The sequence below is a fragment of the Gopherus evgoodei genome, chromosome 1 (assembly GCF_007399415.2).
Source record: "Gopherus evgoodei ecotype Sinaloan lineage chromosome 1, rGopEvg1_v1.p, whole genome shotgun sequence".
Classification (NCBI taxonomy): Eukaryota; Metazoa; Chordata; order Testudines; family Testudinidae; genus Gopherus; species Gopherus evgoodei.
This window is the reverse complement of record NC_044322.1, coordinates 149177476-149204896: the sequence shown is the minus strand read 5'-3', so window position 1 is coordinate 149204896 and position 27421 is coordinate 149177476. Positions and strand designations below refer to the sequence as shown.

Sequence of the window (27421 nt, the reverse complement as noted above, 5' to 3'; positions counted from 1 at the left end):
GTTGGGACCATCCTCTGCACTGGTGAGGCAAAGGAGCAAGGACCAAAAACCACCATCTGCCCTAGACCATCAAGAGACAGGAAGCCCAAATATGGAGGTCAGGTATACTATTCTGGAGGACATTTCTCTCTATGCAGACACCAAATCATCCGTGCTGTTGGATTTAGTCCCACTGCCATCTGTTCAACAGTTACCTGTACTGCCTACCAGCTGAGGCATAGTAAGACTACTTCTGCCAATAGCTCTACCCAATGATACAGAGGCCTCATACTCCTCTGATGAATCTGAGAGTAGTGGGAGAGCTTCACTGGCCTTATCAAATCAAGAGATCAGACACAATAGAGCAGTGGTTCTCAACCCACAACCTAATCAGCACACAGCTGTGGCTCATGTAATATCTCAGGGCCATACATATATTGTGTGGCTGCTGCCCACATAATACACAGAGGGCTGCATATGTGACCCACAACGATTAATGGGTTGAGAACCATTGCAGTAGAGGCTCTAAGATCATGGGCACCCTCCCACACCCACAGCAGAGACTGCCTGGCTCAGGACTAGTGGTACCCTTCTCACTGGGGACCACCCCATTACTCCTATGATCCCTCTCATTGGTCTTTTGGACTCCCTAGAATCCATCCATAAAACTTCTCAATTACAGGCTAACAGAACTGGAGCCTCAGCAGATATCCCCATGTAGGGAAGAACCTCAGTCCATCCAGGAATACTCTGAGGAAGAGGATCAACCTGACCAATCAGATCAAAAACCATGGGGGGTTATAATTGTCTTCACCAGATGAGTTGGCCACACCACCCTTACCATCACCAGTGGACAAATGTAGACTATTCCAGACTTCCTAAGGAGAATCACAGATATGCACCAGATCCACCTGGAATATGTACAGGATATCCCTCACAAGTTACTAGACATGCTCCAGAGCACACGTCCCTAGTAAGACGACATTGCCAGTCAATGACTCCATCTTAGAACCAACCAAGGTGGACTGACATACTCTGGCCACCTGTGTTCCTACTCTGAAAATAATGGAAAAGGAATATTTGTACCATCTACAGGGGCTAAATCATCATTCTCACACTCCACTCCAAACTCTTTGTTGGTGCAGGCTGTCACTGAAAGGAACAAGCAAAACCATCCCAGTTTTACATCCACAGATAAGGAGACCAAACTCCTAGAACTCTTTGGCAGAAAGAACTTCACTTCCATTAGTTTTACAGTTCAGTATAGCAAACTAACAGGCTTTAGTGGCAAAGTGTGATTTTATTCATTATAATAAGTTCTCTGAATTTGTCAAAAAGCTGCCTCAAGAACTGCAGTTCCAAGCATTCATTGAAAAAGGTAAATTGCTACCCAGCTCTGCCCTCCAGGCTCAATATATGCAGCGAATACAGCCTCCCTCTCAGTGGCAACATCTATAATCATGAAATGGGCTTTGTGGCTCCAATCCTCCAGATTTCCCAAGTATATCCAATCAACCATGGAGGATCCGTCCTTTGAGGGAAATAAGCTATTCAGCAAGAAAATGGACAAATCATTACATAGCCTCAAGGACTTGAGAGCAACTCTCCACTCTCCGTGAATTTATACTGCGGAACCATGAAGAAAATATCCTAAGTCTCAATCTTACCATTGGCAGTGCTCCACTCATCAATCTTCTACCACCAGGGGCCTTATGGCCCTCCCCCGAAAACGTCAGAAACTACAGCACAGAAAACAGAAAGTTCCTCCTTTATTCTCCTCCCAGCCCCAGCCTCCCACCAAGCAGCTCTCTTGGTGGGACCTCTGAGAGCCACAAACCAGTCCTCCCAGCAAATCTACCTGGTTTAGAATTATCTACCCCTCTTGGTGGTCATATAGCTCACTTTTCCTTGGCATGGTGCCCTATAACATCAGACAGATGGGTTCTGGAAGTAATCACCATTGGATATACAATAGAGTTCATGTCAGTCCCTCCTCCCAAACCCCCTTCCTTGACCCTCCTAAGGGACCTCTCTCATGAGAGAATACTCAGGCAGGAAGTAGACTTCCAGCTCCTACTGAGAGATTTTGAGCTGGTATCACCCCAGCCCAAGAGGAAAAGGTTTTTATTCAAGATATTTCCTCATCCCCAAGAAGAAAAAAGGCTGGAGGCCCATACTAAATCTCAAACAGCTGAATGTCTTCATCCACTGCCTGAGGTTCAGAGTTACCACCTTGGCCTCTATAATCCCCTCACTAGGCCAAGGCGACTGGTTTATAGCTCTCAATCTGAAGGATGCTTATTTCCACATGCACATGCTGCCTACAAATAAGAGGTTTCTGCATTTTACCATTTACCACCTACACCATTATTAATACAGAGTGCTGCTCTTTGACCTCTCAACAGCACCAAAAGTATTCATGAACGTATTATCAGTACTGGCAGCGCATCTGTTTCTTGACAGTTCATCAGTTTTCCCCTACCTGGACAACTGGATGCTCAGAAGATAGTCATATCAAGAAGTTCAATTGCAACTCTCTCTTTGCTCCTACTCTTACAAGCATTAGGTCTCCAAATGAGCACAGAAAACTCTATTTTGGCTCCCATGCAGACTACAGATTTGATTGGAGCAACCCTGTATTCAGTCCCAGCCAGAGCATACTTACTTTCAAATTGGCTCCAACTTATGCTGAATTTCATCACTCAGTTCCAAGTAAGTCCCCAGACAGTACTAAAGTCCTGTCTCATCCTCCTAGACCATGTGGTCTCATGGGCATATCTGATGCCCATTGCAAGTCTTCATGTTCAGTGTCTACATGGATGGATGCAGCCAGTCTACCTCAAGCAAGCTCAGTCTGGTCTTGCACCCTCACCGAGTCTTGACCTGGTGGGAAAACATAGAGATAATGTGCATAGGGGTTCCTTCGTTCATTCCCTCTCACCCTCACCCACAAATATAATGATTACAGAAACCTCTCCAATAGGTTTGGGAGCCCATCTAAAGGAACATATAGCATAAGGTACTTGGACCTTGCATAATACCAGATTACACACAAACATATTAGAACTGTATGAAGTACTTGAGGCTTGCAAATGGTTCCTGCCATTTTCCATTCAAGTCATGTTGAACCACATGATAACAGGTAATTCTATTGACAAGCAGGAAAGAGCACTATCCTTCCTTTTATGCATAGAGGCTGTACATTTGTGGAATTGGTGCAGCTGCCACTAGGTCACCCTCTGAGAGTGCACCTTGCAGGGGTGTGGAATACTCTGGCAGAGAGATTCAGCAGATATTTCTCCAGAGACCATGAGTGGGAACTATGGGACTTGGTGGTACAGAGCATCTTTCAACAATGGGGGGGGACATGTCCTGTCATAGGTTCTCCTTAGATCTCAGGAGAACAAGAAATGCCTGATCTACTGCTTCAAATCCACAACTCTGGAGGGGACTCATTTCTAGTCCAATGGTCAGAAACACTAATGTACACTTTTCTGCCCATCCCTCTCTTACCACAAATCCTAAGGAAGACCAAGACAAAGTGATGGTGATTTTCATGGCTCCCATGTGGCTGGTTCACAAGCATTCTCTAGATCGTCAACAAGTGCCTGTGCATCTGCATTCAGCTCCTATCAGATGTCTTAACCTGGAACAGAGGCAAGGTCTCCATTCCAACACAGCCTCTTTCATCTGATAATGTTGGTATTTTGATGGACAACGAACTTACAGAGATAATGCTCAGTGTCTGTAGACTCTATCATTAGCAGTAGCAGGAAAGAATCTACAATGAAATACTATACAGCAAAATTGAAGAGAGTCGCTATATGGTTGTGACAAATGTACCCATATGTGTCCACACCCTGCAGATTATTGTAATAGTCTTTGTACAACGTATGTCTTGTAAGGCATCATTTTAAAACTGATAATTTGCTGGTCAATTTCGTCCTGATGAAATATGTGACAACATTGTATGTGGAGTTATAAGATTCCACTGTGTGATATTATTAACACGTGTTCCAAACTGAGGTTGGCAAACAGGTCTTTCTCAATCAAAGGATTGTGTGCTCTGCTTAATTTACATTTAAGCAGTAAATAGAGTCATCAAGCAGGAAGGGGAGACAAAGGAAGCTCAAACTAGAGAGAAAAAAGCTGCAGGGAAATCCTTCCATATAGATCTTTTGTCTCCTAGTATGCAACTGGAAATGTTTTTCAAAAGGGGAATTGAAACTATAAAATGGAGGGGCAAATACCTCAAAATTCCCCCTCCTTCTCTGCCTGCCTAGCGATTTTCGGTGCCTGACGTAACAGAGGAAGCCTTCACTGAATTCTGGGAGAAGGGGTCCTGAACTAGTGATTTTGGTCAGTAAGACTGCTGAAAGCATAGGATGGGAAACTTTGCTTGAATCTGATTTAGTTAAGTTAGACACCAGTGGAGTTTTAACTTTATTGTCTTGTAACCATTTCTGACTTTTATGTCTCAGTACTTGTAGTCACTTAAAATCTATCTATTTGTAGTTAATAAACTTGTTTTATCTAATTGAGTGCCCAAATTGAAGTGTTTGAGAAACTCCATTTGGGGTGGCAAGTACTCTGCATATGATTTCTATTAAAAAAATAACAGATGTTATATAAACTTCTGTTGTCCAGGAGAGGGCTGGGCAGCACAGAGCATACATGTCTGGGGGTAAATCTGAAATTGGCAGTGTACTGGGATCATGCTGCTATATAACCAAGGCAGTTAAAAGGCAAGGTGTGGCTTTCATGCTGAAGGCTGTTTGTGAGCAGTCCAGGCTGGAGGCTACAGCAGCAAAGCATTGTAAAAGGCACCCCAGATTAGAAGGCATGGGTGACACAATTACTCATTGGTCTGGATTTTATCTTGGCATGTCATAATGGTATTAACATTGCCAGTTACCTCCAAAACATACTGAGATACCAACTATACTGTTATATCTCCGCTCTCTGAAAACATTGGGGTTGTCCCTCAAGCGCACTTGGCAACTAGTGCACTTGGCAACTATTAGCACCTTTCGTCCCCCTGGTGGATAACTATACCGTCTTTACCCATCTGCTTTTTGAAGGGCCTTGTCAGAACCATTCCTCCAGTGCTGAAACCAACCCTGATATGAGAACTCAATCAAGTCTTATCTGCATTTACAAATTCTCCATTTGAACTTTTGGTCTCATATTCTTCCATTCATCTGTCTATGGAAGTTGCAGTCATATCAACCAGAAAAGTAGGGACTGGTAGTTTGAGAGTCCTTATGGCCGATGCTCCATATATAGTCTTCCATAGGGATAAAATTTCTCGAAGGTTACATCCTAAATTCAACCTGAAGGTAATCTCAGAACTCAATCTGAACAAGGTCATCCACTTACATGTCTTCTACCTGAAGCTTGTGCCACCAGAGAAGCTCCACTTTCCGGATATCCAACAAGCCTTGACCTTCTACCTACAGAGGATGAAACCCTTCAGGAAATTGCCCAAACTATTAGTCTCCTTTGCTGAACTTAATAGAGAAGACTCTCTTAGTGGATTATGGGAACATCCTGCTTAGGTATGATTTGACTCATAACCCTGCCCCACAAGCATAGGTGGCGAGTTATATGGGCCTGTGGAGGCCATGCTCCACCAATATTCAGGAATGTGGGCCTGGCTCCACCAGTGTTTGGGCTTATATTGAATCAGAGCCATCCCATCCATAGGACGGACTGGGGCAACTGCTTTGGGGGGCCCCGCACTTAAGGGGGATGTGGGGTGCAGGAGGAGGGTTAGAAGGGGGCTTAGTGCCAGCAGCAGTAGAATGGCAACGTGGTACTCTGTGCATACATTTGTGGGATATTAGGGTTGTGTCTTGGTACAGGTTTCTGCAGCAGAGCAGTCCTGCAGCAGAGCAGTCCTTCAGTCAGTGGTGCAGCAGAGTTTCTTGCGCTCTTCTCCTCAATGAATGCCACCTCTGAGTTACCTCTAGTGGAATACACATAGGAACCATCACTTGAAGAAGAAAGACTGGTTACTTACCTTGTACAATAACTAGAGTACAAGATAACTGGAGAGGCAATCAGTGCATGCTGCCCCTAATACCCTGGGTTCAGAGTACCAAGAAGGAGAAAGGCACAGACCAACAAACACCATTAACAAAATGTCTTCTGGTCTCAGGCACGTGTAGCTCCTGTGCACCAAAGTGGAATATATAGGGACCACACATTACAAAACTTGTTACTGTATGTTAACCAGTCTTTTCCATGCTTCTGAAAATTCATCCCTTTCCTCAAGACAAGTCCCCTTCACTTCTGTGTCTGATATAACACTTCTTACTGAGTTCTTAACTTCAGTCGATTTGGAGAAGGGAAGGAATTTTTCCCTGGGTCAGATTGGCAGAGACCCTGGGTTTTTTTCACCTTCCTCTGCAGCATGGGGCATGGGTCACTTGCAGGCTTAAACTAGTGTAAATGGTGGATTCCTTGTAATTTTGAAGTCCTAAAATCATGATTTGAGGACTTCAGTAACTCAGCCAGAGGCTAGGGGGTCTATTACAGGATTGGGTGGGTGAGGTTCTGTGGCCTACAATGTGCATGAGATGAGACTATGTGATCATGATGATCCTTTCTGACCTTAAAGTCTATAAGTTTTAACAGAATTTTAGCATATATCATCAGAAGAGAAGATGGAATTTAAGCTAGTCATTTTATCCTTGATGAAAAGATTCTATATAATTTAAGATGGATAATACCATCTATGTAAATTTAATAGTGTTCTGTAGAAATTATTCATAGATCCTATAGAATTAAATTGAAAATGAAAGCCTTGCTTCAGACTTTTAATCATTCTGTAACAGAAATATATTCTCTTACAAATCTATAGAATACTAAAACATTACATTCAGTCAAGTTTTAGTTATCTATTAAATTCTTTAGGACATTTTCATAAAGGTGGGCTGAATCATGTAGTCCTTACACAGGCAAAACTGCCATTGACTTCAGTGGCAGTTTTTCCCCAAGTAGGGAGTTCAGAATTGGGTCCTATGTTGGGTGTGGCAAGACAAACTCACACTTTGTTCTGTAAAGTAATACAACCTGTTGTTAACAATCAATACTCATTGCATTACTGTACTTAATGTACTTTTTGTCTACTATGCGCCTCTTTTTAAAGGAGATGTATTCCTCAGACAATTAAAAAAATACAGGCTTCAGAGTAGCAGCCGTGTTAGTCTGTATCAGCAAAAAACAGGAGTACTTGTGATATCTTAGAGAATAACAAATTTATTTGAGCTCAAATAAATTTGTTATTCTCTAAGGTGCCACAAATACTCCTATTCTTTTTTTAAAAAAGTACAGTGCACTGAGTAAAATTATTTCCCATTGTAACTCAAGTTACTTTAGTGGAGTTACAGCAGGGCTGAATTTGATCCACTGTACTTACTTTGTGCACTTCAATATATTAGAAAAACCCAAAATGCTACAAATACTGTTTGCTCCCAGTATGACGTCAATGTGTCTAGATATAATGTGACACACCAGTGTAATTTTCTAAGTATCTGAGTAGTTTCCAAAGCGAAATGGATCCTTCCCTTGTATTCTTCTCAAGGAACAGATTTTTGCTTGTATTGATCTTTCACTCTCCTTGTTGAAGGATAAGATATATTTTCCCATTTCAAAAGATAAATATAAGAATTGAGTTCTTTCCTCTCATGTAATCTGCTTCTCTTGGGATGGGAAGGCTGTCAGAGGGGAAAGATGGAAGACACATCAATCAAATGGAGGCAAATTTATTTTTATTGTTTTCTTTTTTCTTTGTCCCTCATCATCTCTGTTCTGCACAGCCATAATGAATTATAACCTCTAGTTCTAGAAACATCACACATTCTTACCTCCTGTTTTATCCTCCTCTCATTGGCTGTATTGCATCTAAAAGGTTAAGGGATGAGTTGATCACCGTATGTATTTGTTTACATGAGGAACTGAACTTATATGGTAGAGGACTTCAAACTAGCACACTATGGTATAACAGGATCCAGTGGAATTTGATGCTAGATAAATTCAGATTAGAAATAAGGAGCAAGTTTTTAACAATGAAGATAATTAATCATTAAAGCAATTTACCAAGGGTTGTGGTGGAGTCTCCCTCAAAGGAAATCTTTAAATCAAGATTGGATGTTTTTCTAAAAGATATGCTGTAGTTCAAACTGGAATTAATTCAAAGTGCTGTGACCTGTGTAGTGCAAAATGTCAAATTAGATGATCACAGTGGTCCCTTCTGGTCTTGTACTCTATGAAATTGGATTGTAAACTCTTTCAGGCAGGGAGATATATATACATATAAATACTCACCACAAATCACCTAACACACATAAATAATACTTACTGACTTCCAGTTCAGTAATGCTTAATTCTTCCCTTATTTTGTTTTTTCCAAAGGGGCTTTTTGTATTTCTGTTGGAGGCTGAATGTTGCGGTCTCTATGGCCTTGTTAACATTAGAGAAATTTACTGTGCTAAAAACCACATTCCCCCAAGCACGCTCTTAACATACCGCTTGTGCACACAAAAAAATGTCCCAAACATTTTACAAGCATTCTAAGTACTGTTTGAATTATACTTGTTTCCAACAGGAGTAGCACCAGTATAATCTGAATTGTTTTGCCAAGAATCATTCTAATGCCAGTGTGGACACAGATTAACTGAAACAGTTAAATATGTTATTCCACTATTGTCTCATGATGCGCCTGTGGCCTTTTTTTTAAATCTCCCATCATACACTGCCTGTAGTACTTATGCAAGGAACAGCAGATAGGTACCCCTCAGGTATTTCAAATGAAGCAGTTTAGAACAGTGCCAGTGTTGCCATTGGGCAAACCTTGCACGTTTTCTTAGCATGCTTCAGCACAGCTAGTGTGCATGCCCTGAACTATTTATGTAGAATACAGCCAGCTCAATTAGAAACTGTTCCATTTTCTATTCAAGTCCATATTTCCCTGCTTTGATTTCATCCTTTGTGTTGAGGAAGATTGGACATAATTCCTATTGGAACCCGTCTGCGATAATTAATTACTCCTTCTTGGCCACACTGCTAAACACCACAGATCACTTCTCCTTCCACACTGCCTCCACAACACTTCCCTTCCAGGAATCGAGAGACAACAGCTAGAAAACTAACTTACGTACCCAAGTGTCCCTCATGACAATGCAGAGCATTACTTGCTAGGCCAGCTCACCCATCTTTTCCCTTACTTTGAAAGCAATTGTATATTTGTAGATATTTTTTCAAGTTAAAGAGTTTGATATGGCCACTGCTCCTAAATGAATCTGTAACCTTGTGGATCTGAAGCATACAAATCTCTGAGAGTGAGGCAGATAATATACAAAGAGTCCATTCAGTGTGTAGGCAGATAGGAATGTTAGTACCAGGCAGCTCTCTAAAGAATGTTATTTTGGCAGAAGCTGCCCTGCTAAAAACAAGGGAGGGAAATGAATGTGAAATGTAGCTGGCCAGCAATTATGAAGTGATAAGAAAAGCTGGCTGTTCAACATGAACTTCCACTTGCATATTCTGGGTCCTTGCTATTCTCAGTCCCTCCTACAGCCATGGCCCCGACCAATGTTTTGATATAGTACAAAGTTCCTGTTTATTACTATTGACTGTTGAAGTCTGTGCTCTGAAATGCATTCTGTTAACAGAATGTACATGAACTTGGTATTTTAAAGCTCTGCTATTGCAGTAGCTTAGTTTTCTTGGGATTGTCATGCAGCAGGACCAATGTTGCAGTCCCCGATTCAAGTTGACAATGTTACACAGGAAGACGTACCGTGTAAAGGTCAGATCCAGCTGTGATCCTGAGGGTTTTTTCCTCTTATTGACACATTTATATACATCAGCCTTGTTTGTTTGTCCCCTGTCAAAGCCTAGAGTTTTGTATGGAAAACCTCATTGTTTAATGCATGCTTTCTTCCTGCTAAGATCAAATGGGTGTATAGCATATTACCAGATATAAAGTTACCATTCAGGGGAGCAATCACAATCTGTATTACTTATGATATGTTTTACCCTTCTTTGGGAAGTGATAGCCATTATGGTCCATCAGTCTAATTAGCCTTCATGATTTTATAAGAAATACATATGTTCTTCTGTATTACCCCTGTAGGACCTCCAGACAGAGATTGAAGCTCATACTGACATCTTCCATAACCTGGATGAAAATGGACAGAAAATCCTGAGATCCTTGGAAGGCTCTGACGATGCAGCATTGTTGCAGAGACGCCTGGATAACATGAACTTCAGATGGAGTGAGCTTAGGAAAAAATCTCTAAACATTAGGTAGGAACCAAACACAAGAAAGTGCCTTCAATTAATCTGAGAGACAGAAAGGTTACCCCTCTCTCAATACAAGGGCATAATTTGTTTCTGATGGTGCTATTTCATTCATTTTTTATGTGATTCATGATATTTTGAATGTTGAATTACTTTCTAAGAATGATTAATTTACTTGGTACAGAAATGATTGTGGAGGATTAGGATCTGAGGAACATGATGAGGTTTTATAATCACAGTTGTGTTCTAGAAAAAGAGAGTAGTGTGCTTAAATAGTAACTCTAAATGCAGGCTTTTCACAGAGCTGGGTATGGCTTATCAATGTGACATAAAAGAGAAGTTATTAAACAAAATAATAATTATTATGCACTGCATTTGTGAGGCTCTTTTTTCCAGTGCAAAACTAAGAATAATTTTACAGATGAGGGCATATGTTATTTTAGGCTTCTTCTGTTAGACAAAGAGGGGGCAAAGTTGAAACCTAAAATCCAAGGGTAAAAACTGTCTCTGGGTTTCATGAGAAAAAGAAACTTCTTCTTTCAAGGAAGCATACAATAAAGGGTGATGTTACAAAAGAGCTAATGGAGATGCAAATCTTTAAGGGTTTAGGATTTCTTTTCTGGAGAAAGTGTCCAGGAAGCTTCTCTTTATAAATATGTTTTTTTACAGTAGAGAACCTGGCTCCAATGCACTCGCTTTCAGTCACTCTTTCATTCGTTCATTTGTTGTATGATGGTGGTAGTTCAGAGGGCATCAAAAGGCAGAAGCATTTTCAAAGTAATGTATGAAATATTAGCTTTTGAAACTCAAGCCCTGAGGAAGGTCAGTGTGTGTAATGACAAAAGCCATCTTCATAACATCAGTCATTAAAAATAAATGAAAGATTTGAGACTGAAAAGATATTGGTAGTTGAAGTAAAGAAAAGAAGAGAGATTTTCTTTTTTCTGATTAGCAAAAGAAAAGGGATGTAACCATTCAAAGCATTATTTTGAGTTCTTTTTCTTCAGATGCCTTTTTACCAGTAAACTTGCTGATATAAAAAGAGGTTTGAGCAAAGAAAAAACGCATGTTGGCCAAACACAGGCAATTCAATAGATGAGATTTTCTACATCCCAGCTACTGCCGTTCAATTATTGATGTGATTAATCAAGTCAAAAATAGTAACCCTAATTTATCACAGTTGCTTTATACTCTTAAATTAAAGATGTAAGGTAATGGGCTTACTCTCTCAAGCAGATGGTCATAATGAAGGATACGGAATAGCCAAAACATGTAAGGTAAAAGAGCTAATGCTTTAGCTTTTAAACCACTGAGTTCAGATATGACTGATTAACAAATTGAAATTAGTTTGGTACTCAGTCTAATCCCTGGAGATATTTCTTTGCATCACATGATTTGCTACTATTCCCCATGATTGACAGTATATACTATAGACAGGTTTTGTAACAGAAGCTTGCCCTGCAGTGTATTGCAGGTGTTAACCCAGCCCATCTGTTGCTGTCTTTTATTTGCACCATAAATAGACACTAAAAAGTGATTATTATTTTTATTTAACTTTATGAAAACAGGAGGAGGAAACCGTGGTTACTGAGCCAGCATCAGCCTATTCCAGTCTGAGTTTCTGAACACATTACATTTTGTTTAAAGAAAATATATGGTAGAAGGAACTATTTCAAGGGATATTAAGGAGAGGCAGAGTTTGATTTCCATTAGTATGTACTTTTTCACTGTTACACACTCCTGATCAAGTCTGCCTAAATCAGCAAGTTTTCCCAAGGTACTTTTCACCTGACTTTAAGTCCTTGATTTTATGACCTCAGGCCAAAATTGACTTTATTTTGATCATCTGCTTTGTCCTTTGTTAGATATTTAAATATGTATATGTATATTTAAATAGTGTATATATACCTATTTAAAAAGAACATGATACTAAATTTGAATTTAAAATATATATTTTTACTTTGGGAAAAAACCCACCAATCACCATCACTGGATGGGTTGGTTAACTTGGTATCCCCAATAGAATTGGGGCAATCAAATTTTTAGAACTAAAAGAATGGATTAGATTGATGTTGCACTATGGAGCTTAAATCATGTACAGTTTGCTCAAAAGATGAGCATTAGGCAGCAATTCATGGACTTGGATTGGGAAAAAATTATGAGTAACATTGTAATATCAGGGCAAAAATTCCATGAATGATTTCTTTCAATTTAATGATTTTTTTTCTTAGTTTGATGTTATAAGGATGCTTATCCTTCATGTTTTACAAATTCAAAACAAGACAGTGGGTAAAACCTTCAAAAGCAGCTAAGTTACTTTGGAGACTGAGATATTTTTGAAACTAGGATTGAGGCTGTTAAGTCACCAAGATGATTTTGAAAATTTTACTCTGTAGCACTCCAGGCAAAGAGGAATGAAGTATTTATTCCACAACATAACCACCTTTTAGAATGTAAGCCATAACATGTAGGAGGCCATCATCTTGATTGTTTTAGGAAATCATATTTTGCTATGTAAGTGAGAGAAGGCAGGCTACATGGAGGGGTCAAGAAAGCACACTAATCACTCAGATGATGATGTAGTGTTCTTGGGCAGGGAGAGGCCTGCATGCTCCTGTGTGCTCTCCTCCCTCATAATGACAGTAGTTTTCAAAGTGAGGTGGAATTGTGACCTCTTGCACCAGTTTATGAGTCAAAACAGCTAGACCTTGTTACTCTACAAGCTTGGCTATACAACTCTATTCTCTTTACTCTACACTTTGCTGACCTGGTGTACAAGATCAGAAATTACTATAGGTGCAGTAGAGCATATTTTTAAAAATCACCTGTATCCACCAGTCCTTATCAAATCCAAATAAGGAGATCCTGAAAACCACAGCAAATCCATGTGTGGCACTCTTCCTCACAGCCCTGTACCTTGCAGTGTATAGTAGCAGATTATTAATTACCAGACAATACAAATATTGAGTGAGATCAGAAAATGGGACATAGAAGGTTCCCGGATAAGCAAAGTTGGAGGTTAAATAGAAGCTTAAATTTCAAAGCTAATATACATTTTTAGGGGAGGGGATTTAGATTCAACATTTTCATGCCTTAGCTGTTGTATTATATTGTTCGGATTTGAACTAATGCAATAAACTATTAAAAGCAGTGAAAACTCGTTAGGGAGTTCTTCCTGCCAAAAACGATGCAATGACTACATTGATAATGGCTTTATGTGCATTCCGAAGTGTAAGAGGGGAAAAAAGTATTATGCAATACAAATGCAGTGTAAACAATAAATTAATCAATAAAGAGATTGTCTAGTCATAGTCTCATTCCTACAGGAGATCTGTTTATAGTAAGTAATTACTTGATATTATTAGGCTCAACATTAGGTTTGGCATATTACACCAGGTACTGATAATGAGTAAGCAATAGAGAGGTGCTTCTTATGATGCTGATTTGACCAGGGTTACGCTTTCTCTTTTCTTTTCTCCAGTGATGTATTTTATTTCTCTCACATCCTGCCTTCAAATGGAGCAAACGTTCTGTAACATAAATCATTGATTTGTCTATTTATAAAATAATCTACGAAATTCAAGGTTTACCCTATAATGTTTGTGAGAGCTTGGCATCAGTTCTGTTAACTTGAGGAGGAGTAACTGCATGAGTCTATTGTGTAGTGGACTAGCTGCCACAGTGGAATTGGCAAGTCATTCTCTGGAGATGAAAGTTCAATCTCTGGTTTGAGGTCTCAAGTGAAGGATGAGTTGCTTGAGCATATTTAGCAAAAACCACTGTCACACTCTGTTCAAGAAAAAAAACAGGCTTGGAATAGCAGATGTGTTTCAGTTCAGGTGAGGTACATCACTCAAGCCACTGCTGATGTAGCTAAATTCAAAACCCATCTAAGTGGGCAATGGAATAGTCCCTTTATCCCTAATTTTAATGATCACTAAATTAATAACCACTGCCAAGAACCTTCAAGAGTGAGTGCAGGCTGTGTCATGACCTTAACCAATGACATCTAATCTTACCCTGGAGAGTGACTTTTTCTATTATTGTCATTGTAAATAAAACAATTATTTTCCCTACAGCTGATGCAATAATATATGCCTTGCAGATCCCATTTAGAAGCCAGTTCTGACCAGTGGAAGCGTCTACACCTCTCTCTTCAGGAACTCCTGGCATGGCTGCAGCTGAAGGATGTTGAGTTAAAGCAGCAAGCACCTATTGGTGGGGATCTTCCCACTGTGCAGAAGCAGAATGATACACACAGGGTAAGATCTTTTTGAATGACCTTTCAAAGGTATTGATCTAATTTTGGATGAGAGTTAAAACCCTCTTTGTTGGAGAAAGGGTGGTGCCATTTAAAATATATTTTAGAGATAATAAAGAATGGAATTTTCAAAGGCACTCAATGTCCCTATGCACTTTGACAATCATAGCCTAAAGTGCAATTTCAAACTTTGTTATTAATAGTGCTACTACTAATGTTTTCCTGGGTACTCTGTATTTGCCCTAATTACTCCAACCATAATGCCTTCTACTATCCCTGCTGAAACCCACTCCCCCTTCCTAATGAGGCTCTGAGTACTTAGAACCAAAATAGGACCTTCAGATAGTAAGTCCTCCAGGTAATTTTGTTTAACTTTGTGTTCACTTGTAGCAAAAGGAAAAACAAAAAAGAATATAGGTTGGGCTTATTGTGCCACCTCTGACAGTTGGATGCTTTCTGACATTCCTTTATCTGATACAAGTATGGCTAGTACAATAACTCTGTGGGCAAACAGATCCACTGTTACGTCATCACACAAAAAGAATGAATCAGTATATTTTTTTACACAATGCTTACATAATCAGTGTTGTTGGAGAAGAGAATGTTTAGCACCATTTAAGTGTCATTTCCATACTCTCTTTTGAAAAATACTGACAGGATGCTGAGCAAGAAGACTGTGAGATCATCACCCTGCCATGCCAGCTCCATTTAAGTGAATAAAGCAGAGCTGGCTGGAAAGAACATGGCCCTAATTGGGGAATGAGAGCCAGCTGCCAGCCCAAATAGCCCAGGGCTATATAAGAAGAGAGGAAGTGAGGGTGATGGGAGGGAAGAATGAGGGAGAGCAGGCAGGGAAAAAGGCCTTTCTCTCCTGGGTTCAGACACAAGGAACCCAGAGCTGTGTACACTGTATGGTGAGAAGGTGGTGGGAACACAAACTTGTAAATAAAAGCACCAGTGGTTTCAGAACCCAAGGGTCTCTGACTGAGTTTATCTGAACCTAGCAGAGGCAGAAGCCAGGAGGGCCAGGTGCCCTCTGTTACAAGTACCATAGGATTTTTTGAAACCTGAACAGCTATCAATGGCTAGAATAAGTCTAATTTAATCAAGCAGGAAATAGATGATTCAGAAGATTGGTAATGGGATATGGCATCTTTCACTTCTCAGTCATGTATTGAAATGCAATCTAAACCTATAGGTACCAAAACATATTTCTTTCTAATGGTTGATCAGCATCATATATGAAAACAGTTGCTGATCTAAGTCCTAGTGGACAGTTATGCACATCTTAAAATTGTCATGACAATTGGGAGTCTCAGCAGAGAGACTAAGGATCAAATGTACAAAGGCACTGCAAACTATCCTCTTGCTCCTAAAGTGAAGTCCATTTGAGGAAGGTAGTGGCATGATATCACAATGTCCTGGGGAAGTTTGCACTGCAGCTATCCAGCCTAAACCAATATTGTGGTAAACAGGGCTATGAATCCAACACCTGCTATTAGCTTTAAAAAAAAAACCTCCCACCAGAAGTATTCATCCAAAGGATGACACCTCTTGCTGGGTTTAAAAAAGGTGTGAAAAAATGCATTTATGAGTCGAGCAACATTCCTATATTGTTTCATATTAACCTTGTTCTGTTAATTTCCATGCAAACAGCAAGGAGACACTTTTAGGTGTTTGCTAGGTGCCAGTTCATGTATATTTCCTAACACATCTTTAGAACTACAGATGAAACAGTTCTGTACACCAGACTTAATCACTAGTGACATATTAAGATCTAAAACAAATAACAGAGATAACCCCGTTCAGTAATTACTTCATTATTTTTGTGGGCCATCTTAAGATGTTTTCAGGATAAGTTGCTGTAAATGGTTGTCCCCTTTGCAGAGTATTCTGAACAAAATGTAAAATCAAGACTCTGACCGCATGTGGCATTTTTGGTATCAGTTTTAGAGAGGTGTTACTCCTTGGGGAACGGACCAGTGTTCAGGTAAATGGAACCAGGAGAGTGGCTATTTTGCATGAGTTTGAGGTCATAGGTTGGAGAGACAGCACAGTGCTGGGGAGAAGGGAGGAAGTCTGGCAGTTTAGAGAAGGAGCTGGGTTAAGACTTCCCACAACACTAAAACCCAGTCTGCCTGCAGCCAGCTCCTTAAAGCCTGTCTGACCCTCACAATGACACTTGTCCTCCTTTGGTGACACTTGCCACTCCATCCCTAATCCAGAAAGCACCAAGAGGAGGCTTCAGGTTCTTGCAACAAAAGCCAGGGACTTGGAACCTCCTGGGATAAAGTCTGGGGTAGCTCCATAATGAGGGTGCTGTAGGCTGCTGGTAAAAATGTGGCAGAGGCTTATTTTAAGGAGGCAAGGAAGAAAGTTGTAGAGGACAGGGACTAAGGACCTTGTATGGATGCAAAGAGGGGTCCCATGAGATTTGCAGGATAAGTGTACTCATTCTTAAAAGTTCAATGTGACCTCTAAAAAGCCAGTTTGAACAAATGTGTTCATGCTGAATCATTTATATTGTCAAACTTGGCCAGCTGCAAGAGAAAGCATGTTCCAAAGTCAATGGCCCTCCACTGAAAATGTCCTGTTACCTACCTTTGGTAGTTCAACCCTTGTGACAGACTACAAATGTATTCCAGCCAATCACAGCTGCTATGGTAGGCTCAGAGGGGAGAGATTTAGGGTTTTACTGATAACTCTGAATAGCTTGAATCTCACCTAAAGTGAAAGGTGAACCTGTGATGCATGTGTTATGTGCTTACGTCAGACAGCCATGTTTATACTAGACTTTGTTGTAATGACCCACCCAAAATAAAGTGTACTGCTTCAGTCCGAATGTGACTAATGCATGAATAATAGTGGTGAGATCAGCATAAGAAAGGCCACACCTTCCTGCAAGCTGAATATGATACAAGTTATTTCTGGTTACTGCTCACTCCTGGGAATCTAGGAGAAGTGAAACATCCAAAAAGACACTGAACCGAGAAAATAGAGGCTAGACATAACAAATAGAGGAAACTTCACCAGTTCCTCAGAACTATTCTTCTTGCAATACCTACCAGTGTCATCTGTCTTTTCTGGATTGAATTTAAAGTGGCAAATCCTGCCTTTGCATTTGGATTCCTGGAGATGGAACCAATGCATTTCTGCCATGCAGGGAGAAGGCACTTTGAAAAAGAGGCACACTCCCTGCAAAGCCTTATTCTATGAGTTGTCTGAGAAAGGGATGGGCTAGAGAATTCACTACTGAATGGACCCAGCTATCTCCTTCCTACCCTCTCTCAAGTAATGGAGCTATACAAGGTGCATGAGGGACTACTTGAGCCATTTGGCTGAAGTAGCTTGCACAGAGCTGCACCGAAATTTGCTGCTCAGCTATTCTATAGCTGTGGTAAGTATTCCTTCCCCAATGCACAAATCCTAGCCAGAAAACTTAAATAATGTAGATGTTACTATAGCTCCTTGCTGCTGCCCTATCTCTGCCCTTTCCGCAAAAGAGAAAGTGTGAGATACCACCAATCCTGGCAAGACAGTTACGAGAAAGAAATGGTTCTTTGAGCAAGGGTTTCAGTACTTAACACCACATCCAAGTATTTAAAAACATTCTCCACCTTGTACTTTTCAGTCGAATAAGGTATTCTTCACTGACCTAAAATCTTTTACAGTGTCACAATGTACTGACATGGTTTTAAAAACTGTTACAGTCCATCTCAGAGGTGGTGAGGTTTCAGCAATGGATTAAGAGATACTTGTGTGGTTTCCATATTAGTTTAAGTTTGTACCATTTTTTAGGGTGATAGGTGCTACATAAACATAATTTTTCACAAATAGTTGCAAAGTGAAATTACAGAACAACCCAGCCCTTCTTCCCTCCTCTCTTTATGTCCCCACAGATACAGGTACACACATGCACATGGACACACTTCTCTTGGTCACAATCCCTAGTCATTTCACAGTATCAAAGCAAGAACAGTTTAGTTACTTGTAGAAAGCTTCTTTTCTTCCCTCTCTCCCCTCCCTCCCGCCCCCCCTTCACAGTAGCACTTTTGTAGTTTAACATGATACCTGTCTAGTTATAGGCACTTGGGTTCCCGATGGAAAAAAGAACAAAAGATAATCTTTGAAATGAGGTCACACGGTTGACTCTTCAAAGACCTCTTGTGGAGAGACAGGGAAGCAAGATCAGTAAAAAGCTCTGCCAGCTTCAAGTTGTCTTTGACAGAATCTGTATTTGCAGTTTTCTGTTTTGTTCTCTGCTGTATTTTTCCTGAATGGCTTGGACCTCGTGTCACTCCACAGATTTCCTGGTCACGACAACAGACATATATTATTGCTTTAATAATCATGCTGTCATGGCTGGATAAAATACATTATGGTGAAATCATGCTAGCAATAAGTATGTGCATGAGTGTGGTGTTCCTGGTATGTCCTTGCATGGGGTTTATTCCTGGTATATGCAAGCTACTCCCCCCACACACACCTTTTTCTGAGCATTTTACTGGCCAGATCATTCTTTATATTATTACCTAAGAAGTTTATGCAGTGATGTTCATTAAGAGTTAATAACAATTAATAGCAAGTTAATTAATACATTGAGGGGGCATCCCAGGGAAACCAAGATAGCAGTGACTGTGTTGATGCACAGTTGTTGCCTGAATACATTCAGTGGTAGTGTAGACATGACTATAACCTGCTTTTTTACTAATCTAGGTGAAGCTTAAAGAGGGCAGTTTTTTCTTTTAAAAAAAAAAAGTTTTTACCCTGGAAAGCCATAGTCATCCTGAATCCATTTAATTCCTACTCCAAAACCCACTGAAATGGAATTTGGGAGACTTGTCTTTCTGCAGGATCAGGAGTAATGTTTAATTTTACTGATACCGCACTATCCTTTTCATTGTATTTTCATCTCTCAGTTTAAAATGTCTGTGCTTTCCTAACTGAAGAGATCTAAGGGCACCCTAGAAGCTCCCCACATGGGGCTAGTGGAGAGGATACTGAGATAAACTAATCAATAGATGCATTATTAAAATGGTGGACAGACTGCCATTACACCTCTGGTGCTGATTACAAATAGAAAGGCTTAAATAAAGCAGCTTCCTTGTTCTTTTGTCAGGTCATATATTATGCATGTTCGATTTCCTCTGCAGTCACCACAAAGTGTGGAAGAAATTCAAGAATTCAATAAAATTAGCCTGAAATCATTGGTTGTAAATTAGACATTCATTTAGGTTAATTCTGTTATCAATGCTAGGCTGCTTACTCTTGGCATGCATTTGTCAGGGCTATAGGTTGATAAATTCCTCCCTCCCCCCTCCCCTCCTCAAAAAAGAGAGCGAGAGAAAATGTCAGCTTGTTACCATTTTTGAGTTCTACCATTTTGAGCTAACCACTACATTCAGATGAATATGCCACACTAAAAAGAGTCTTAGCACGGAAAAGCCAACAGTGTCTTCATACAGTGAGAATTTCCAGTCAAATGTGGCAATGCGGAGTGAGGACATTCATTTTAATGAAGTGCTGTGGTGCACCTGATTTTGCCTCAGCCTAAAACTTTTTTGTTCTAATTGCTACCCTGTATCATTTAACCTACTTGATGTTTGCAAACCAAAATGAATTCAGCAGGGGGGGCGACAGAGATGGGTGCCACATCATGTTGGGAATTATTCAAACACTTGGCCTGTGCAGACTTACTTCATAGCCTCAGCAGCTTGTTATAACATGCAGAATAGAACACTAAGAGGAGGAGATAAAGACACAGGCACACTTCTTCTTCTGGGTGTCAACACAGATCTTTGATTAGAGCTATATGTAAAATATACCATGGCGGGATTGAAGGTTTAAGCCGTTGCCAGTGCTGTAAGGCTATGTATCACCAGCAGCTCCAGAAGCCATTGTACATGAGGCAGATACCCCAGTATCCCCCATTGCATCCTGTTACAGGATGGAATATACCTTCCTTCCCACCTGTCCTAACTCTGGTATCCTGGAGAAGGGAAGTGGATATAGCTGTGTCCTCTTCGGGGAATCTAGTGCCACTACTTCTAGTGTCCCTTGCATCAGGGACAAAGGTAAGGAAGAGTGTTTTGTGCTCTCCCCACCCTTTACACATCCCCTCAGCTAGGCACAGGTTAGCCCAGTGTTCTGCCAACAGCGAAAGCTGTCTGAAGAAAGTTACCTACTACCCCTTCTCAGCAGTGCAGGTGAAAACATGCACTCCTACACAGCCATGAAGACAGGGAAATTGTAGTTGTATTGCTTTCTTCATCAGAGCAGCTCTGCCTCCTCCCTGCTTTCTTTGGGCATGAGCAGGGAGCAATTCTTTGTCCTTGTTTGGATTGTTTTTAAAATGTAAGCTTTTCAGGAAAAGAATCTATCTTCTGGCATGTCTATAAAGCACATTGCATCCCTTGGGTAGTGGATAATGATAGGCTAAATCTTAGGGTTAATTGTGACAATACCGGGGAAGTCTGCAGATGCTCTTTCTCGGTGGTAGCTTCTGAAAACAGGATATATCCCAGCGCACAGCCCCTCCACTCTGGAGGGCTGGATTGGGGTCTACCCTTCTGCAGGATGAGCAGGAATGGGATCCACGTGACAGAGAATAAGCAGCAAAGAATCCTGTGGCACCTTATAGACTAACAGACGTTTTGGAGCATGAGCTTTCGTGGGCGAACACCCACTTCCCCAGATGCATGTAATGGAAATATCCAGGGGCAGGTATATATATGTGTGCTAGCAAGCAAGCTAGAGATAACGAGGTCAGTTCAATCAGGGAGGATGAGGCCCTGTTCTAGCAGTTGAGGTGTGAAAACCAAGAGAGGAGAAACTGGTTCTGTAATTGGCAAGCCATTCACAGTCTTTGTTCAATCCTGAGCTGATGGTGTCAAATTTGCAGATGAACTGAAGCTCAGCAGTTTCTCTTTGAAGTCTGGTCCTGAAGTTTTTTTGCTGCAGGATGGCCACCTTAAGGTCTGCTATAGTGTGGCCAGGGAGGTTGAAGTGCTCTCCTACAGGTTTTTGTATATTGCCATTCCTAATGTCTGATGTGTGTCCATTTATCCTTTTCCTTAGAGACTGTCCAGTTTGGCCGATGTACATAGCAGAGGGGCATTGCTGGCATATGATGGCGTATATTACATTGGTGGATGTGCAGGTGAATGAACCAGTGATGGTGTGGCTGATCTGGTTAGGTCCTGTGATGGTGTCGCTGGTGTAGATATGTGGGCAGAGTTGGCATCGAGGTTTGTTGCATGGATTGGTTCCTGAGCTAGAGTTATTATGGTGTGGTGTGCAGTTACTGGTGAACCATCACAGGACCTAACCAGATCAGCCACACCATCACTGGTTCATTCACCTGCACATCCACCAATGTAATATACGCCATCATATGCCAGCAATGCCCCTCTGCTATGTACATCGGCCAAACTGGACAGTCTCTAAGGAAAAGGATAAATGGACACAAATCAGACATTAGGAATGGCAATATACAAAAACCTGAAGGAGAGCACTTCAACCTCCCTGGCCACACTATAGCAGACCTTAAGGTGGCCATCCTGCAGCAAAAAAACTTCAGGACCAGACTTCAAAGAGAAACTGCTGAGCTTCAGTTCATCTGCAAATTTGACACCATCAGCTCAGGATTGAACAAAGACTGTGAATGGCTTGCCAATTACAGAACCAGTTTCTCCTCTCTTGGTTTTCACACCTCAACTGCTAGAACAGGGCCTCATCCTCCCTGATTGAACTGACCTCGTTATCTCTAGCTTGCTTGCTAGCACACATATATATACCTGCCCCTGGATATTTCCATTACATGCATCTGGGGAAGTGGGTGTTCGCCCACGAAGGCTCATGCTCCAAAACGTCTGTTAGTCTATAAGGTGCCACAGAATTCTTTGCTGCTTTTACAGATCCAGACTAACACGGCTACCCTCTGATACGTGAGAGAGAATAGTTTTTCCTCACTTGTCCTTCCTTACTCTTGCATGTCATGCAAGAGCCAGGCACAAATTGAAATAAATGTGTAATTTAATCAATCTGACTCTCAGTTTTCATTCACTTCTTAGGCAAATATCCATTGACTTAAACGGGAGTAAAGGCCTCAGTTTTAGCCCAGTATTAATAATCAAAAATAATTGTAATATTATATGTGCTATGTATGTTAGCACAAACTCAGTGCAGTTTCCCTTTTGACTCAGAACTGTTCATACATCATTTGGCTGGGGAGGCTTAAATTGTACCTTGGCAATAATTTAAAATGCCGACTGGGCCACAAAGTTAAAACTTACACACAGTATTAGTAGCCCAAACAAAAGACATTTTAACATGCCAAGAAGCGATATGCTGATTTTGGCCATTACAGTTAGCAGATACAAAGACTTATGAAACAAAGGCACAACAGCATTGTTTCTCACTCGTACAAATCAAAATGTCAGATTCTTAAAATAGTCAGCATTAGAGTAAGCATAAATCATAGAGATGCATCAGCAAGAAATTCCTCCAAATGACTCAACTTGGATGGTGGTATATTCAGAGAACAGCCTAAGTCTGTTGATGTCCATTGCGCAGTTCAGCTTTAGTGACTATACCATGCATTTCAAGAAGGGACTCAACATTCTTCAAATGATTTTACTAATCTCAAGATCAAGAGTATCTTACAATAAGTTATCATCCAATTCATTGGGAGTTCTCAAATATTTAAAAGAAACAAAATAATATAAGTAGTTATTTAGCTTTAAACAGTAGCTACTGTGTGCATGTGCTTAACTTATTTGACAAAAATGTCCCAGAATTTTTAACATGCCAACTTTTTCATCATGAATTGCAGCTGACACTCTCGTTAATAGTCATGGGAGGAATTTATTTGGGGGCTCTGTGTATGACATTTAATTTCAAATGTAGTTCATGGTATAATCAGCTGATGACTTTTAACCTTCAATTTCTGGGCTTTTTGTTTACTAATTCCTTTAATCATTTTAGTTAAACACATTATCAGAACTGGTTCTGACTGAATTTATTGTTCAAGTAGCTCATAAAATTCTTTGTAAAAAGTATTTCCTATTAACCTAAAAGCAAAACCTTCATAAGTAATGTGTGCTTTTGCCACTCGTGACATATAGCTCTCCTCCTTGCAATAATTATACTAGTACTTTCCATGTGTTTTACAGCAGCAAAATACCGCATAAGAACTCTATAAATTAAGCTCTCATTTATAACCAGGAAAGTTAAAACTTTGAAGTAAACCACCAGTGAATGCTTTGAGGTATAGTACAATACACACTCAGTAAAGGGAAAGTACAGATAATTCAGTGTCAGTAATGCAGATCTAGCCCACTATATGTATTTACATGGCCTGCGTGTTAGATTCAGATTCTATGTAATCAAACTGTTCTTTAAAAGAAACAAACTCAAAGTTTCTAGCTTTCATGTAAACCAATGGAATGTTCCTGAGTCTGCTATGGAGAAATATGTGCTCCACTACGTCTCACTTATTGGATTGAGTGTTAGCTCTGCAATCTAACAATGCCACTTTTTAATGTCAACCTTAACTACTTTATGGCTGATCACATTAAAAGATGGGATAAACAAGAGTGGTGGAAGTGGAAGTTGGAGGGAAGAAAATGCAGAGAGAAGAAAAGAAGATAGGAAAGTGAGAGAAAAGCAAAGAAAGGATGGGGGGGGAAAAGACAAAATAACAGTGGTCGAGAAGATGACCACATTTTCCCACTGAGTGATGCTGAATGCAAAACTGAGACTTTTAACAAATAATGATAAAAATAGCTTAAAGTTTTGTTACTACATCAAGGACCATATTCCGCCCTTGATCTCTGTATAAATCTCCCAGGGATAGTATTGGGAAATCTTCTGTGGATTGATGCTAGCATATATTCCTAGATCGGCCTCTGGACTGCAATTAAAAATGGAAGTTGATTTCCTCCTCTGCATGCATTTGACATTTCTGGAAGAGAGTCTGAAAATAAGAAGAGCTTGCTCAGCATTCTCTGCATCTATTACGTCTACCTCAGTAGCAAAGGAGCACATGGTGGTTAACGTGATGACACTGAATGTACCTCAGAACTAAGAGCCGTTTGCTACTTATTATAAAGCATTAGTGTAGCAATATCAGCGCACTTCTTTTTTTCTGACGCAGCAGCAGTAGCAACAGTGAGAGCTGTGAGGCACCTTGGATTTCACATTACAGTCTGGAAATCTTTTGCCTCTCAAGCAGCATTAGCTGTGCCAGTGCTGTTCATTGCAAAGCCTGCTGAAGCCTTGTCCCTTCCAGCTAGGTTTAAAGTTTGACTCTGACATTAGTCACAGAAGGGATCCCTTCACACAATGAACAGCTTAATCAGACCATCCTTCCATTTTGCAACACACTAAATGCTCATTGGCCTCTCAGAGAACAAATGTGGTTTCTAGCTAATCAAATGCTGACAATGACCTTCCATCTCATCTTGTTGACACTTATTTGTAGTAATTCATGTTGAAGCTGATGTTGGAAATTGTATACTAAAGTTGACAGCACCGAGAACTAGTATTTAATATGGCTTTACATTCCCAATTTACATTGTGTTTGTTTCGGTTCACAGGCCTTCAAGAGGGAGTTGAAAACTAAAGAACCTGTTATCATGAGTGCACTTGAAACAGTACGAGTGTTCCTGGCAGAGCAGCCTCTGGAGGGTCTGGAGAAGCTCTACCAGGAGCCTAGAGGTAATTGAATGTAGAACTGTAATAACATATTGATAGAAGAACCAGTGATGATTGACAGACCATAAATTCTTACTGCCAGTGTCAGGGCAGCTTTTATATACTCCAAGCTGCATATCACTATTTCATAACCTGAACTCAGAGAAAGGGCAGCTGAAACCAGAACCTGGCAGTCCTCCTGCACACTGGAAAATAAAGGTGCATATTTAAAAGAATCGCTGTGAAGAGCTCAAAACCTCTTGTGTGGATGTATAACTTATAGACCGATTTGTGGTTCATAAATTTCAATCATTAACCTCTTAGAGCTGGGAAATCCATGCCAATCTGAAAAGCTAACCAGAGAAAATTACAGTTGACCATCCTGAAATTTGTTTGGCTCCAAGTTTAGTATACAATGTTCTAGAAAAAAGCAGATTGCTTAAATAGAAACTGTGTGTGTGCCAGGTACAGCTCAAGATCTTTGCTTGATTCTTGTGGTCCCAGTTCAGCAAAGCTCTTAAACATGTTCTTAACTTTCAGGTAGACTTAAGCACTTACTTAAATTTAAGCATTTTCACAAGTGCTTTGCTGAATGAGAATGGTCTTAAAGACATGCTCACATCCATTTGAAATGTAAGCATGCACCTAAGTTCTTTGTGGAATATGGGCTCCTAACTGAATCCTTAGAAAATTGTTACACTGTGATATATAATAGGACTAGGATTTGTTGAGGAACCTCAAATGATTGTACATTAATAAAGTATATTTGATAGATGTCTCTGGTTATGAATAGTTTTCTTGCTGTGTTTTTGAACATTTCAGTCTTGCCCCAATAGTTGTTATTTTCCTTATAAGATAGAATATGCTCTAACGGCCTATTGAACTTCACATTTAGAGCTGTCTCCTGAAGAAAGGGCCCAGAATGTCACCAAACTCCTCCAAAGACAGGCAGATGAGGTCAAAACTGAATGGGATAAACTGAACCTGCATTCTGCTGACTGGCAAAAGAAGATAGACGAGGCTCTTGAAAGACTGCAGGAGCTCCAGGAAGCAATGGATGAACTGGACCTGAAGTTGCGCCAGGCTGAAGTGACCAAGGGTTCCTGGCAGCCAGTGGGAGATCTGCTAATTGACTCTCTGCAGGATTACCTAGAAAAAGTCAAGGTATCAGTGGGCTTCTACTCTTCAACATTGGTGGGAGGAAAACGTAATTGGTCTTGTTTTGATGGTTATTCTCCCTGCATATTTGCCCTCCTCAATCAAGAAACAACTTTTAAGATGAAGTGTTGGCCAATTTTAAAGAATTGCAGCATTTAAAGAATGATCTGATTCCCCAATAAAATCAATGTTAACGTGGAGTTCCAATTAAAAATATACATCAGTAATTTATGGCAAAAATATAAGGATGTCTAATTATCCCCAGCATAGATACTATTAACCCAGAGAATTTAGTGTTAAAATTAAATTTAAAAATAAATCCAGACATGTTAAGGTATAGAATTGCACAATTAGGGTACCCAAACAAACTTAATTCTACCCTGTATTGTAGTCATGTAACCATACAATTAAGACTGTATAATTGTGTTTGTAGCTCCACCTTAGATTAAACTGATTTTAAAAAGTAGATTTTTTTCCTTCCCCTCCTGCTGCCCCCATGATATCATCACAGGGAGGGTATTCTCTCACCTGCCCTCCCTAATGAGTAGTTCTGGTGAGTTAGGTTTTTTATTTTGTTTTGTTGTAAATTAAATACTTGGTAATAATGGTCAACTTGCAGAATGCTCTCCAGTAGGACATTATATGTCAAACTATGTTGAAGAGAAAACATTATTATGAAAAATAACAGGAAAAAAAGCCATTAATCAGAAAAAATTAATTGTAGCCAGGGCAAAAGATTTCCATAAGGGTTAAGTATATAAGAAATTTTAAGAGTCTGCAAGATTCTGTTGTTAAGATTATAGAGGACAAATAAAAGGTCTGACATCTATTTTGTGTCTTAATGAATTTTTAACCACTTATACAAAGTGAAACCGCTCCAACAGCTAAGACAAACTTGATGGGATACTCACTTGGGAGGTGGGAATTCCAGATTCAAGTCCTTTCACCAAATTAGGCAGAGCAGGTGAGTGTTCTATCCACTTTGGGTTTGACCAGACATTACATCTTTGACCTGAGAAA

The 27421-nt window shown here is 40.2% G+C and overlaps 1 protein-coding gene across 11 annotated transcripts in view; it reads left to right on the top strand.

Annotated features, from left to right (window-relative positions):
* Positions 1-27421, top strand: part of DMD (dystrophin) — a 1715077-nt gene that overhangs the window by 1397552 nt on the left and 290104 nt on the right. For all 11 annotated transcript variants that reach the window (XM_030575515.1, XM_030575505.1, XM_030575489.1 and 8 more), the window contains 4 exons: positions 10121-10293; positions 14393-14549; positions 25147-25267; positions 26139-26407. In XM_030575515.1, the coding sequence (XP_030431375.1) occupies positions 10121-10293; positions 14393-14549; positions 25147-25267; positions 26139-26407 (720 nt within the window). The remainder of the gene's footprint in view (positions 1-10120; positions 10294-14392; positions 14550-25146; positions 25268-26138; positions 26408-27421) is intronic.